The 12,388-nt window shown below is 44.2% G+C and overlaps 1 protein-coding gene across 2 annotated transcripts in view; it reads right to left on the reverse strand.

Annotated features, from left to right (window-relative positions):
* Nucleotides 1–12,388, reverse strand: part of Pde7b (phosphodiesterase 7B) — a 319,693-nt gene that overhangs the window by 138,991 nt on the left and 168,314 nt on the right. Inside the window, exon 1 of one of the 2 annotated variants that reach the window (XM_041653887.1) lies at nucleotides 9,044–9,951. The exons of the other annotated variant lie outside the window; for it this stretch is intronic. Within the exon in view, the coding sequence (XP_041509821.1) occupies nucleotides 9,044–9,281 (238 nt within the window). The 5' untranslated portion in view covers nucleotides 9,282–9,951. Of the gene's footprint in view, nucleotides 1–9,043; nucleotides 9,952–12,388 lie in introns of those variants that run through there. 2 annotated transcript variants of the gene reach the window in all.

Below are 12,388 nucleotides of genomic sequence, written 5' to 3' on the forward strand. Positions count from 1 at the left end.
TAACTTGCACATTTGGAGAACTCCTGATTGTACATCAGTTTGTCTTACATGAATACCTTCTACAGGAAACTAGCCACAGATCCAAGAAAAGAATAGGTCATTGTTTAAAGGAAATCAGTGTTCTAGCATCTAGCATATGAGGAGGAGGCAGCAATCATCATATCAGCCATCCTGAAAGAGGCAGTCATGATTGCTTCTTGTGCTCAGAGGTCACAGAACAGAGGAATCAGAGTACAGAAGTTTCCAATGAACACGCTGAAACGTTGAAAATGTTACAGACCTGACCAGGGTACAAGATACTGCATAGTTATGACCGCAATTTCAATGAGCGCTGGATAGAAAGTCCCACCTTGTAATGTGGAATCAGTCAGAAAGGTACGAGGGGGCGGTTTGGGTTCCACGTAGCCTGGGAATCTAAGTAAATGAAGGCATATTGAGTAAGCAACATTCAGGAATAGGGTTCAGTCCATAGTAATATAATATCATAGTAGTGATAGCTCAATCATTGTAGAGTGGAGATAAAAATCTCTTGCTAGACAGTCGTGAGCTTTATTTATCTCGTTTGCCTTAGGACATATTGTGCTGTGTACCAAAGATCCAGTGGGGGTGACTGAAATGCCATGGAGAGACTGAGGGGAGAAAGTGGTAATTATTGTGTGTGTGTGCATTTGTGCGTATGTGTGCGTGCGTGCATGTATGTGAAAGTATGCATTTACAAATCATAATTTGATCAGGAGAGACTGATCACCATGCTACTAATCAGAAAGCTGGCTATTTCCTATTTTCCACGCACGCTCGAGAACGGCTTCAGAATTTGTGCGACACCTGATGAACTAACCCAGGTTCGACCCGGCGAGAAAGAGAAACAGGCTACACCTCATTCTACACTTGAGTACGGAGATCTGAAGTCTTTGTTGTGTGTCTGTGACAACGATGGCCTCACTTTTGTTTCTGTGAGTGGTACAGATTGCATTCCTTCTATTTGAACCCCATGCTGTGCAGCGATCCAACCTCACTTCCTTCCCAGGGCTCTCTGTGTCTACGTCTCTGCCCATCCCTTAAAAATCAGCTGCTTCAGCAAATTCTGTGAATTTTTTTGAATAAATTATTCATAGGCCCTGTAGATGTCTTTGGGTTTTCTGAAGAACCTATCGCTGATGTATAGCAGTTACGTGAGGTACTTGGGGACGTCTAAAAAGACTCAGGGAAGGAAACACGGAAGAGGAGCTTGTTCCTCGGCTTTAGTGCATTGTGATCAGTTGAAAAGAGAAATAGGCTACCTTGTTGCCTTCCTCGTGACTATTTACTTTTTCTGTTTAATACCTAAACCAAACATTTATACTCTTTTTCCAGGGACCGTATCCTCTTTATTTTGTTTTATTTTGGCTCTTTTATCTCTGTTTCTATTACTAAGTTCAAGGCATTACCATCCAATCTCTGTTGAACTTTGTTCATTTTTCCCTTTCTATCACTTTCTTTCCTTTTTATTTTCTTCTTCTTCTTTTCTCTCCCCTCCTCCCCTCCCTTCCCCTTCCCTTTCCTTTACTTTCCTTCCCTTTCCTCCTCTCCCCTCTCCTTCCCCTCCCATCTACTTCCCTTCCCTCCCTTCTCCTCCCTTTCCCTTCCTTTTTCTGCATTAAGCTCTGTCCCTTGGACTCAGGGCCGTCTACCTCTAGTTCCTACTTCATCTTTGTCAAATATTTTTTTAATTGTATATGAGCTGATTTTAAGTGTTATCATGTCAGTAATGATAAGATGGGATCTGCAAGCTCTAAAGCTCCCTCAGAACCCGAGTGTCCCTGATAAAAGAGCAAAACACTCAAGATATTCCAGACATGCCTTGCTTGAGACACACTTTGAAGGGAGCGTTTGAAATTCTTGTAGTTTGCGGAAATTTGGGGTAGAGGTAAAAGGTAGGACACTCTTCTCTTGGAATGGTCTCTCAGCATCTTCGGAGCTGGTGTCAGTTCCAGAGAGAAATGATGAAAATGCCGAGTCGGAGCAGTGGGGAAGGAAGAACGCTGTAAGATCGTAGACTAATCACTGGTACTGCCTGTGCGCCTTCCCTGCTGTTTTCACCGTGGGGGGGGGGGAGATGGATCCTGTTTATTGTGAAGTGCACTGACAGCCAATGGCAGTGGATGGGACACACTAGAACAAAGCACACTCTCTCAGTTGCTTCTGGGAGTCAAAAACTATGGAGGAGCTTTTGGTGTTTCTGTGACCACACTGCCAATGTTTTCCTTTGAGAGATGAGTCCGATGTGAAAGTCAGTGCTCCAATGCCATTAAGCTGGGCTTGTGGAAAGGAAGAAGGGAGATGGGAGAGGAAATGAGACTGATCCAGGCAAAGAGCGGAGTGCAGGAGAGCACCCTTCAGCAGCCTCCAAAGCTCACTCATTGGTAGGGCCAGGTAAACACTGACAGTGCACTTCCTGTCTTTGAAACCATGTTGGGGAATATGCTGAGGGTCACTTGTAAAAACAAACAAACAAACAAACAAACAAACAAACAAAAGCAAAGCCCAAACCAAAACAGCTTTGGAAACTTTACGTCCAGTACCACAAGATACCTAAACATAGCAGTTACTTGAGAAGTCTAAAAGTGTGCCCAGAACTTATGTGCATCTGTGGTTAAAATTTGTAATTATCAGTGAATTACAATGTCTCTTGGAGAACAAAGTATCATCGCACATTAGTTTCGAATTTGGAAATTCACTCTTGTGTATTCTTTTTCTTTTAAAAGCTATAATGACTAATCCCGATCCTTCGCAAGAATAGGATATTAAAAGAGATTCCGCTCAAAGGAAGAACTCGAATTCATGTTTTTTGAATTATCTGTTCTTGGCGAAGAAGTACTCAGCCATGCACTTAATGCCAGCTTGTAAATGATTTTATTCCTTCTGATAAGATTTCTCGCATATCAAAACGTATTGAGTGGCTGACAAGAAAAATATGGTAGGGAGAATACAAAGAAAATAGGATGTTCTCCAGACTGTCAAAGAAAGGGACTCAAGGAGGGGAGGAAGCAGACGTACACCAACGATAACAAAATAAAGTGTTTTCTCTGTGAAATAAACATGACAAACTTCTGTGATCATCTGGGTGAGGCAGGCCCACAGACAGCATTGGTTATTCACATGAATGGGTTCTAGGACTTCATGTGGGTACCAAAACCCATGTATATCCAGTCTCTGGGTAAAATGGCGAAGTATTGTCACATGGCTTATGCACACCATCCTCCATTCTTCAGACCATTTCCAGCTCATATATAATCTCAATACTGGAACAAAGTATAAATAGCCATCACATGACTGTTTAAGGGATGACAAAAGAGTCTGTCTGTGTTCTGTATAGATGTGTTTCTGTTATTATTATCATGAGTCCTCTGAATCCCCATGTGCAAAACCCACAACTCTAGAAGGCCAACCATATTTTGGTTCACTAATCTTAGGAGGGCTTTCTGAAGGGCCCAGGATGTGGATATAATCTCAGAGAATGGGAGAAACTGGGAACTTGGAAGGATGTCGTCCTAAGGCTGAGGGGCAGTGAGTGGAAGGCAGAGAGGAGACAGTGGGTTGTTTGTCTCCACTAAGCGGAGAGCTCGGAGGCCATCAACAACAACCAAACCTGGGAAAGAGAGGCAATTCCCTAGAATGGAGAGCTCCATGCAGAATGAAAGGGTCTAGATTTTTCTTTGAAGACACTGGAAAAATCGCTGGAGGATTTTGAAGAGGAGTGCAGAAACTATGGTCTTAACACAGGTGACCTAAATCAGAGTGGGAAGAGGAGATGTGGGAAATGTATTGTTGTCACAGGCAACAGAAAGATTCCAGCTAGAACTCATGGGGCTGGACCAAGGCCCTGTGACTGAGTGGAGGGAGGAGAGGGCATGAGGGTGGGCATCAAGGAGAGAACGTCAGCGTGCACATGTTATATTCACCATTTACTAAGAACAGAGTAGAATTTAGGGCAGTGGTTTTCAGCCGTCTTAAGGCTATGACCCATTAATACAGCTCTTCATGTTGTGGTGACTTCAATCATAAAATTATTACATTACTACCTCATAACTATAACTTTTCTACTGTTATGGATCATAATGTAAATATCTGATATGTGACTCCCAAAACCCAGGTTGAGAACTGCTGATTTAAGGTTGTTCTAGACTAATTTAGAGGCATTAGCTCATTTAATCCTCTCAATAACCTTACATGAAGAATATATTCATATATTATTCCCTTTTGTAGAAGAGAAACTGAGATACCATGCAGTTAATTTGCCCAAGATCACACATCCCATCAGTGTGTATGCAGGATTTACACAGGTTTAAATCTCAGTTTGATACATATAGTCTGTCCCCTGAGCTTCTCTCAAAAACTTGGAACCAACTGGAATTATGGAACTGGGGAAAATAGTCTTACATTTGGGTGTTTATCATTCAGAAAAACATATGTTTGGTTCAAAGTGAGAACTTTTTTCTTTTAAATATTTATTTACATCTATCTATCCATCTATCTATCTATCTATCTTGTGAGACAAGGTCTCATTCTGTAATTCAGGTTGGTCTGAAACTTGTGTGGCCCAGGATGGCCTTGAACTCATAGTAATTCTCCTGTCTCTGCTTTCAAGTGCTGAAATCACAGTATGATCCATCATGCCTGGCTTGTCTTTTGGTTTTGATTCGCGCTTTCATGTTCCATTTAAAGGAGGGATGGCCTCACCAGTGACGTCATTCAGTAAAGCCACAGACTGAATGTAGGCTAATAGGCTAATGTCTACAGGCAGTAGCCTTGGAGAAACGCCCTGAATTAATATCAGTATATCCCCTGTTGAGGCTAATTAATTCTTTTCTCAAAGCAATTTGTTCTGTTTTGAATGAAGTCATTAAGACACGTTGGGCATTTGAAAAGTGCATATGAATTTTTAGGAGTGTGTTTTATTTCACCAGATTTCCAGTCAATCTTTTGAGTGGACAGAGAAGTTTAAACCAGCAAGGGTTTGTTTGCACACTGAGTCTGCAGACAGAGCTCAGATTCATAAGTGCACTGCCATTCTTCCCTCATTAAACCTTTGATTCATCACCCAGTCCGTGTTGTCTAGCACAACCCGTGGTATACACCAGGCATCCAATAAATTCTTCGTGAATTATAATGATCAAAATGTTCACTCTTCAACCTAATTTATGCCATGCTTGCTACTTCAGAGATTTTTTTAAAATGGTACTTTAAGTGTCAATTTAAATTTTAGAGTTCTGGAATTAGAATCTTTTGCAGATTTTCTTGTCTGACATTTGATATTCAGAGTATAAAGCACATTTCTGATATTTGTATTCTCCTTGAAGGACATGACAAGTAAGAACTAAAGGGAAATGGTTGTGTTCTTCATTTTATACTTTTCTTTATTTTATCTCATATATATATATTTTTTCGTATTTTTCTGAAGCCTTAGGCTATTGAAAGGAGAACAGACTTAATAAATAAGGAAAAATACAATATACAGTTTAGACTAAACACATCAAAAGGAAAGGTAAGTGGATGAAGAGTTTGCAGATCTGTGATTGAATATCAAAGTAAAATTATTTACTCAAGTAAGAACAGGTCCTGCTGGCAGGATCTGAATTTAAACTGGCTGGTGGTTAGAATCAAGATTCTATGAGTATTTCCACCCCTAGCACTAGTACCCACCACTGGTTCACCTCTCACCCCTACTATCCCACCCACCCTCACTCATGTCTTAGTGTCTGCTCTATAGGTTGCGCTTTAAGCTTTAAGAACCAACAAGAACCATTCTTTGCACCTTCCCAGTACTTGAGGCTTCCACCTAAAGTTAATGCCCTCCAAATAGTAGGAAAATGCTGAGAAGACACAGCACTGACTTACTTCAAATGAGACAGTTACTTGTTTGTTTGATCGAGATTTTGAATCCTGAGTTCTCATGTTTGCCCCATCACCAGGTAACTAAGGACACATCTCCCCTCGAGTGCGAATCTGAACACCCATCTGCTCTGATCATGTAACAGTTTTGTGACTCAGTTAAACTATTAGGAACATGCTCCGGGTGGGGCTGTGGAGCAAACATTGAGCCTTTCTGACCTACTTGCCTTATTTCTAAAACACAGGGATGACTTTCAAGAAAGGGGGAAAAAGATAGAAGTGTTACCATGATGAAACGACAAGGTGTAAGTCAGCAAGCTGCAGTGACCTTCTCAGTTGGGTTATTCAATCGCTATTCTTGCTTTGGGCAATTCTCAGCTTAGGGTCGCTCCCCACACAGCCGTGCATCCCATATCTTATGAAAGTTCCCTCCAGCCTGCTGCCTGGACTAACCACCCAGGGCATGCTGACCTGTACCCTCCCTGGCACCTCCCTGCCCTCTCCTGCTTCCTGTGGCTTGCCCTTTTGTGTACTTCATCTTAGATGTCTCACGCGTGCATGTTCTTATGTATTCTCAGCTTTTCTTTCCTTCTTAACCTAAGAAAACATCTCAAATATTTTTTTCCAATTCACTTGTAAAGAATAGAGTTCTAATATTGTCTAAAGAAGCATAAATGTGAACATTGATGCCCTTCACAAGGGAGAAGGACTCCTGGGGCTTCTGAAGGTTGCATTAAACACGTTAGGAGCTGGTGGCACTTCTCTGGAGAGCCCTATAAAGTGACCATGGGTGTGATTCAGAATTTCCACAGTTTCGTGTCTTTTAAACATTGAGACCTACTCATCTGTTATTACAGGCAGTCCAAATAGACACAGAATTTATAGTATTTAGTTCCCCTGTTTTCTGTAATAGCAAGGCAAAATGCTGTGTGTAACATATTAAACACTGAAGTAAAGTTGCTATCTGGGAAGATGTGGGGGTGGGGGTAGGCAGGGTTGCTTGAACTGGATCTTGTACTTTGAGTAGAACACTCTCAGTTGACTGAACCAAAGAAAGACTTTCTACGCACGGGGCAAGGCTTGAAGGCAGGCATCACTTGATGAGAAGAGCTGCTTAACAATATTGTCAAGTTTAAATTGACTGCGGAGTGTGAGGTTAAGTGTGGAATGAGAGCGAGAGAGAGAGAGAGAGAGAGAGAGAGAGAGAGAGAGAGTCGTGTAGTTTTGTTTGTTTTTCTGTTCTCTTGCCTATCTCCCCCATTTCCCATATGCAGCTAAGAACAACCCAAGCCTTCGCTGCTGTGATCCAATGGTGGAAATGATGTCTTTGCAGAGAACCCGAGGCAGCAGACAGCTTGGAAGGTGAATGCCACTCATCTCCGGGTCCATCATCTTGACCTTGTGTTGATGGATAAGAGGGTTTGGGCTCACATCTGAAACCGTGAGACTTTTCCACCCCCGAGAAAATGGGGAGGCAGGTAAAGCAGACAGACTTTCAGAGGGAGGGTGCTTACGTAGAGCCCCCCCCCCCCCATTCAGGCCAGGTGAGGATAGGGATGGATGCTGCTTTCTCTCCAGGGCTCAGCTGGACACTTCTCATGGCAAGCAGCAAGGGAGGAAACAGTGGAGAGCACTGAGAGGCTCAACTTCTTTCTGAACAGCCAGAAAAATTCAAACGACTAAGACTCAAAGTTACAAACTCCGCTTGCTCAGGATGGTAGCTTTTTAGGAGTCAGACCCTGCTCACATGGCGTGTCAAGAACCACGCATGCCTTTCCCCGCAGACACACTGATGAGCGATGGCTGAGTTTTATGAAAGGGTGCCCTTTGAAATACGAATTTGAATCATCTCAGTTAATGACACAAACCAAGGGTAAGGGCAGTTGGAGTGCCATGCTTGCCTTTTCTGCCTAGGTGGCTTTCTCTCCCTTGCCCTGCTCCCATGAAATATGAATGACTTTCCCATTACCTCACTTCTTCTGACCAAGACCCATTTCCATTGGCTTCCATCTTGCAAATGCCGCACAAACCTCAGGCTGAGTGCTTCGCTTCTCTGTCCTAAGTGCTCAAATACTCATTGTTTACCAAAGAACAACCTTGGGTTTTCTTTCTCAGACACCTCCCCCGCATTACTTTTTAATAATATTCTTTATAAATTATTAGGCAACTTAGCATAAGACACCAACAACAAAACCTTCTGCCGTAAGTTATTTGAAACAAAATCAGGGGCGTTTTTATGCTCAGCCCATTCCCAGGAGAAAAAGGGAGATGATTTTTGGTCAGTCTTTTCCATCTGCCCTATCTCTCATCGGGGATGGCATGTTAGGGTTCCACTGCAGAGGCATGGCTAGGTCTTAAAAGGCACAAGCACACTCATATGTGTTCTCGAGTAAACCCCCATCAGCAGATTCCCCAGAGGAAGGCAGCACCGAGCCATCAGTTGTGGTATTTGTCTTTTACAGAGTCCCATGGCATCTCTGTAGCCCCCTCGACTCCCACTCCCCATTAGAAGGGCAGCGAAGGTCCGACTGACTATCCCATCCCAAACAGCACATTCTTACGACGTGAATAAAGCCCTTCTGACTCATCATCTCCACACTTGTAGATGACCTGAGAGTTTTCGTCATCTCTGTAGAGGTATTCATCACTTGTCAAAGAGGAAACTGAGGCCGGCTACTTTGTCAACTTGCAGGGATCGAACAAAACATGCAGACTACACTCCGTTCTGGGATCATGATACACACACTGCATAAGTTGCATCGTTAAAATTCGGAGGCTACATTTTTACTTTACAGAAAGAAGTGCAGGACACAACTCAAGGGAAACACTGTGCTGGAGAGACAATTCTAACTATGGACAAGAAATGTTAGGGGTAGGACAGACATGACAGTGGATCCAATTGCACACTCTCCCCTTGGGGTCTGAAACTCAAAATTTGACCTGGACAAGCCTGCAGCAAGCAGACTCCATAAGCAGGTTTGTTGGTTTCCATTCTAACCCTTTTCCAGCATATCATCACTCAACTTTAAGACGCTTTTCCAATAGGGTAAACATTTGTAACTCAGCCCTTGAACCCTGTCCATACAACTTGCCTTCCTTCCTTGACTCAGGAAGGGGACCCAGAGTGATGGGACCTGGCTAAGTTGCCTTCTGCACCCCACTGCCAGTTTACCTGGGAAGCCGTGGAAAGCATCTTCATTTTCCAGAATGCCTCTCGGCTTGGTTGCCTGCAGTTCACTTTTGGACTTCCAAACCAGCTTTACCATCCTGATCATCTCTGGCAAGTCCCAGGGCAGCGGCCCCTGCTGGCACCCCGACCTGCTGCCTAGGGTGGAGGGCAGCACACCTTCTGGGGCCGTCCACCTCCTGCCTAGTTCTGCCGAGTGGAAGTACCGCTCTAGCACAGGCATTCTGCCTTGTGCCCCAGAAGAGGAGGTAGGGCTGCCGCCGTTGCTGCTGCCGCCGCCGCCACCGCTGCCGCCGCCGCCGCCGCTGCTGCTGCGGCTGCTGCCACCAGAGGGGAATTTCTTCCCGGGCAGCTGCAAGCAAACCCGCGTGAAATCCTCTCCAGCCTTGGAAAGACAAGTCTCCTCCAGCCTGGCACAGCCTCTCTGGCTTTCTCAGCCCCTGCACAAAAACAGTGGCGACGAGACGAGACCGATGCACCGCCTAAGGTTCCTCACTGCTGAAAAACCGTCTCTGAACTCCTTCCTTCCTTAGAGATACAGTTCATTTTTCCCCTTCTCTCTCAGGCACTGAATTCACAACACTTAATTAATCCCAGGCTACAGCTGGAACGACAGCGGGGAGGGGAAGAGAAGCCATCGAGGCTTCAGCCTTCACTTCCCCTCTTCTTCCTCCTGTTCCGTTCGTTTTCTACGAGCTTTTTTTGCTGCTTGTCAAGTTTGTCAAGTGGCTTAGCCACGAAAGACTTCAAGCGAAGATGTGGGGCTCCGCTTTGCGTGACGCTCCGAGGGGCCCCTCACAGGCTAGTTATCTGGAAGTGCCAGGTGAGGGGTCAAGCCCTATGGCACAAGAAGCCTAGAAGCTTCCCTGACTCTGGTTCTGCAAATCCCAAGGAGCTTTCAGCCAAACGTGGAAGCTGAGTTCTGCCAGAAATCGTCTGCAGTCGCTTCTCTCTGGAGGGCCTGGTGGGGGGCCTGCCTTGTCTGTCCGCTGTGCCTGCGCGGGTTGGGGGTGGCTTGATCTTACGGAAGACAGTTCAAACACTCTTCTTCCTTTTTCCACACCCCACCCACTTTGCTGTCAAAGTTCTCTGCAAACTAACCGGGTTTTTGGTCTATTAGTCAAATCCCTTTGTAACCTCAGCTGCCCTTCAGCTGGAAGGAAATAACATCGAATCACATTCCAAAGCTAACTGGAAAAAAAAAAAGTGGATTAGGAAAGTATCAAGGTCCTTATGCATAGGCGCAGGGGTGTCTGTTTAGCCTGGACACGTGGCTGGGGTGGTTAAAAACCCATTTTCAAAGGGTAGTCATCGTTTTAAAGGGTGTTGGTAGGGGGTCATAAATGACCTGGAAAAGCAAGTATGGATGATTCTTTTCAGAGAGACCACACTGTGGGCTTAATATCTGGGCCACTGACTACTGTGTCCCCACCCCAGAGTGGTGAATTGAGGACAACCCTGGGCCAAGCCTCTTGCTTCCTGAGGCTCAGAGATGAAGGGGCTGACCCTGAGAGTCAGAGCCAAAGCGACAACAGAGATACCCCCTGTCGCTTATGTGAAAGGCTCTGGACATAAGCGAAAGTGGGGTGGTATTATGCTGGGCATTTTTGCCAGTAAATTGGGTTTGTAGGAACAATTTGAACTCGCATGTTCACACAGAAAGCCCCTGCTTTCCTGAAAGACCTTGTAACAATCCTATCTTCCTTGGAGCTCGGTGTCTCCGCGTTGCAAAGGCCTTTGTTTTGCTTGGCCCTTATTTTGCTGATGTACAAGCTGTTGCTCCTGCTCATTCTACATTCCTCTGGCTGGTGGATCACACAATCACTTGATGTTTCTTTCGGGGGGCATGGAGGAGATTTGGGGGCGAGGAGAAAGACCATTGCAGAGCGCTTTGTTGTCATTGCTACGCTCTCACTTCGTTCTGTTTTGGAAGTTGAAAGCAGTAACGCTTACTGTAATTTTGTCAACATTCTTCTTCCAAAACTATGGCTATTAGGTCTGGTTTTTCAAAATGAATTAAGAGATTCCCCCCCCCTTTCCTTCTAGATGAAAAAGTATACTATACACCTGCTTTCTTTCTTAGTAGATGAAAAAAGGCCTAAAACCCTCTGTGAGAGTGTGAATGTGTGTAATACACATTTGAGACAATGTTTTTCTTAGAATTTCATTATTAAAATATTGCAGTTTTTCTATAACTACATATCCATGCAATGTAATGAGCAAAAACCGGTGATCCACTTTATCTGCAAGATTTCTGTCTTTAATCCTCTCTGTTGAGATAAAAGGGTCTCATCTCCCTAGCTTGACAACTCTCTCGATTCTTACCTGACACCTCCATTGGACTGGGGGCATTGAGGATCTCTGGAATCAGAGGGCTCTGTTAACATCTAGGCTGTTGCATTCCATACCATACTTTCTAAATAATGTTCTCTCTCTCTTTCTTTTTCTCTCATTCATTTTACATACCAACCACAGTTCCTCTCCTCCTCCCACTCCCCACACCTCCACTTGGATAATGTCTTAAAGACACTCCTCAGTCACAAACTTCCCTGTCTTAGCAACTCAAGGGTTTCCCAAGTGTTTGACTATTTTTATTTTTGTTCACTTATTTTGCAAGAGTACTTAGCGTCAGGATATCCTGACCCTTGAAACAAAGGGGTTAAGAACAAAGAAAACAAATATATGATAACGATATATCACAGATGCTAATGTATTAAAAACACAGCTCTTCCTCGTATGTTTCTTGAACACGACTGTTTATAAAAGCCAAGAGTATACATTTCTCTTAGACTACTCCACATATCTCTTTGTAAAAATATTCCAGAGAAGTTACAAAATGTTGGATCACTGGATAAGAGTGTTTCCTATAAGAGAAGGAGTTAGGGCCAAACAAGTATCGTTTTCAATTTTCATCCCAAAGGGGGAACCTACTTCATTTGAATATCTATGTGTCTAAAATGTTTTCACAATTTAAAAATACCCCCCCCCATATGGGATTATCTTCATCCCAGAGCAGAAGTGCAAGAATTACCCCAGAAAGGTCGTTCTCAGGGTATTTCTGGCTCACACGGAGACAGGAAGTACAGGAAATCTTGCGTGAGAGCTTGGCTCGGGAGATTTTTGGCTCGGCAGCAGCTCAGGAGAGCAGGATGAGCCTCTTGCGCACTCAGGGACCAAAAGCTTGCAGCCTCACCGCTCCTCAGAAAGGTGGTTTGGTCACGTCTTGTAACTAATCTCAGGCTGAGAGGTCTCTGGTCTTTCAAATAGTTACCTTAGAGGATCACGCCTGTGAAGCTGTGATTTCCTTCCTCAGTGACTGTCATTGACCCC

Source organism: Microtus oregoni, unplaced genomic scaffold (assembly GCF_018167655.1).
Source record: "Microtus oregoni isolate MIOR12 unplaced genomic scaffold, Mior012 000006F_ref0000085, whole genome shotgun sequence".
NCBI classification, from domain to species: domain Eukaryota; kingdom Metazoa; phylum Chordata; class Mammalia; order Rodentia; family Cricetidae; genus Microtus; species Microtus oregoni.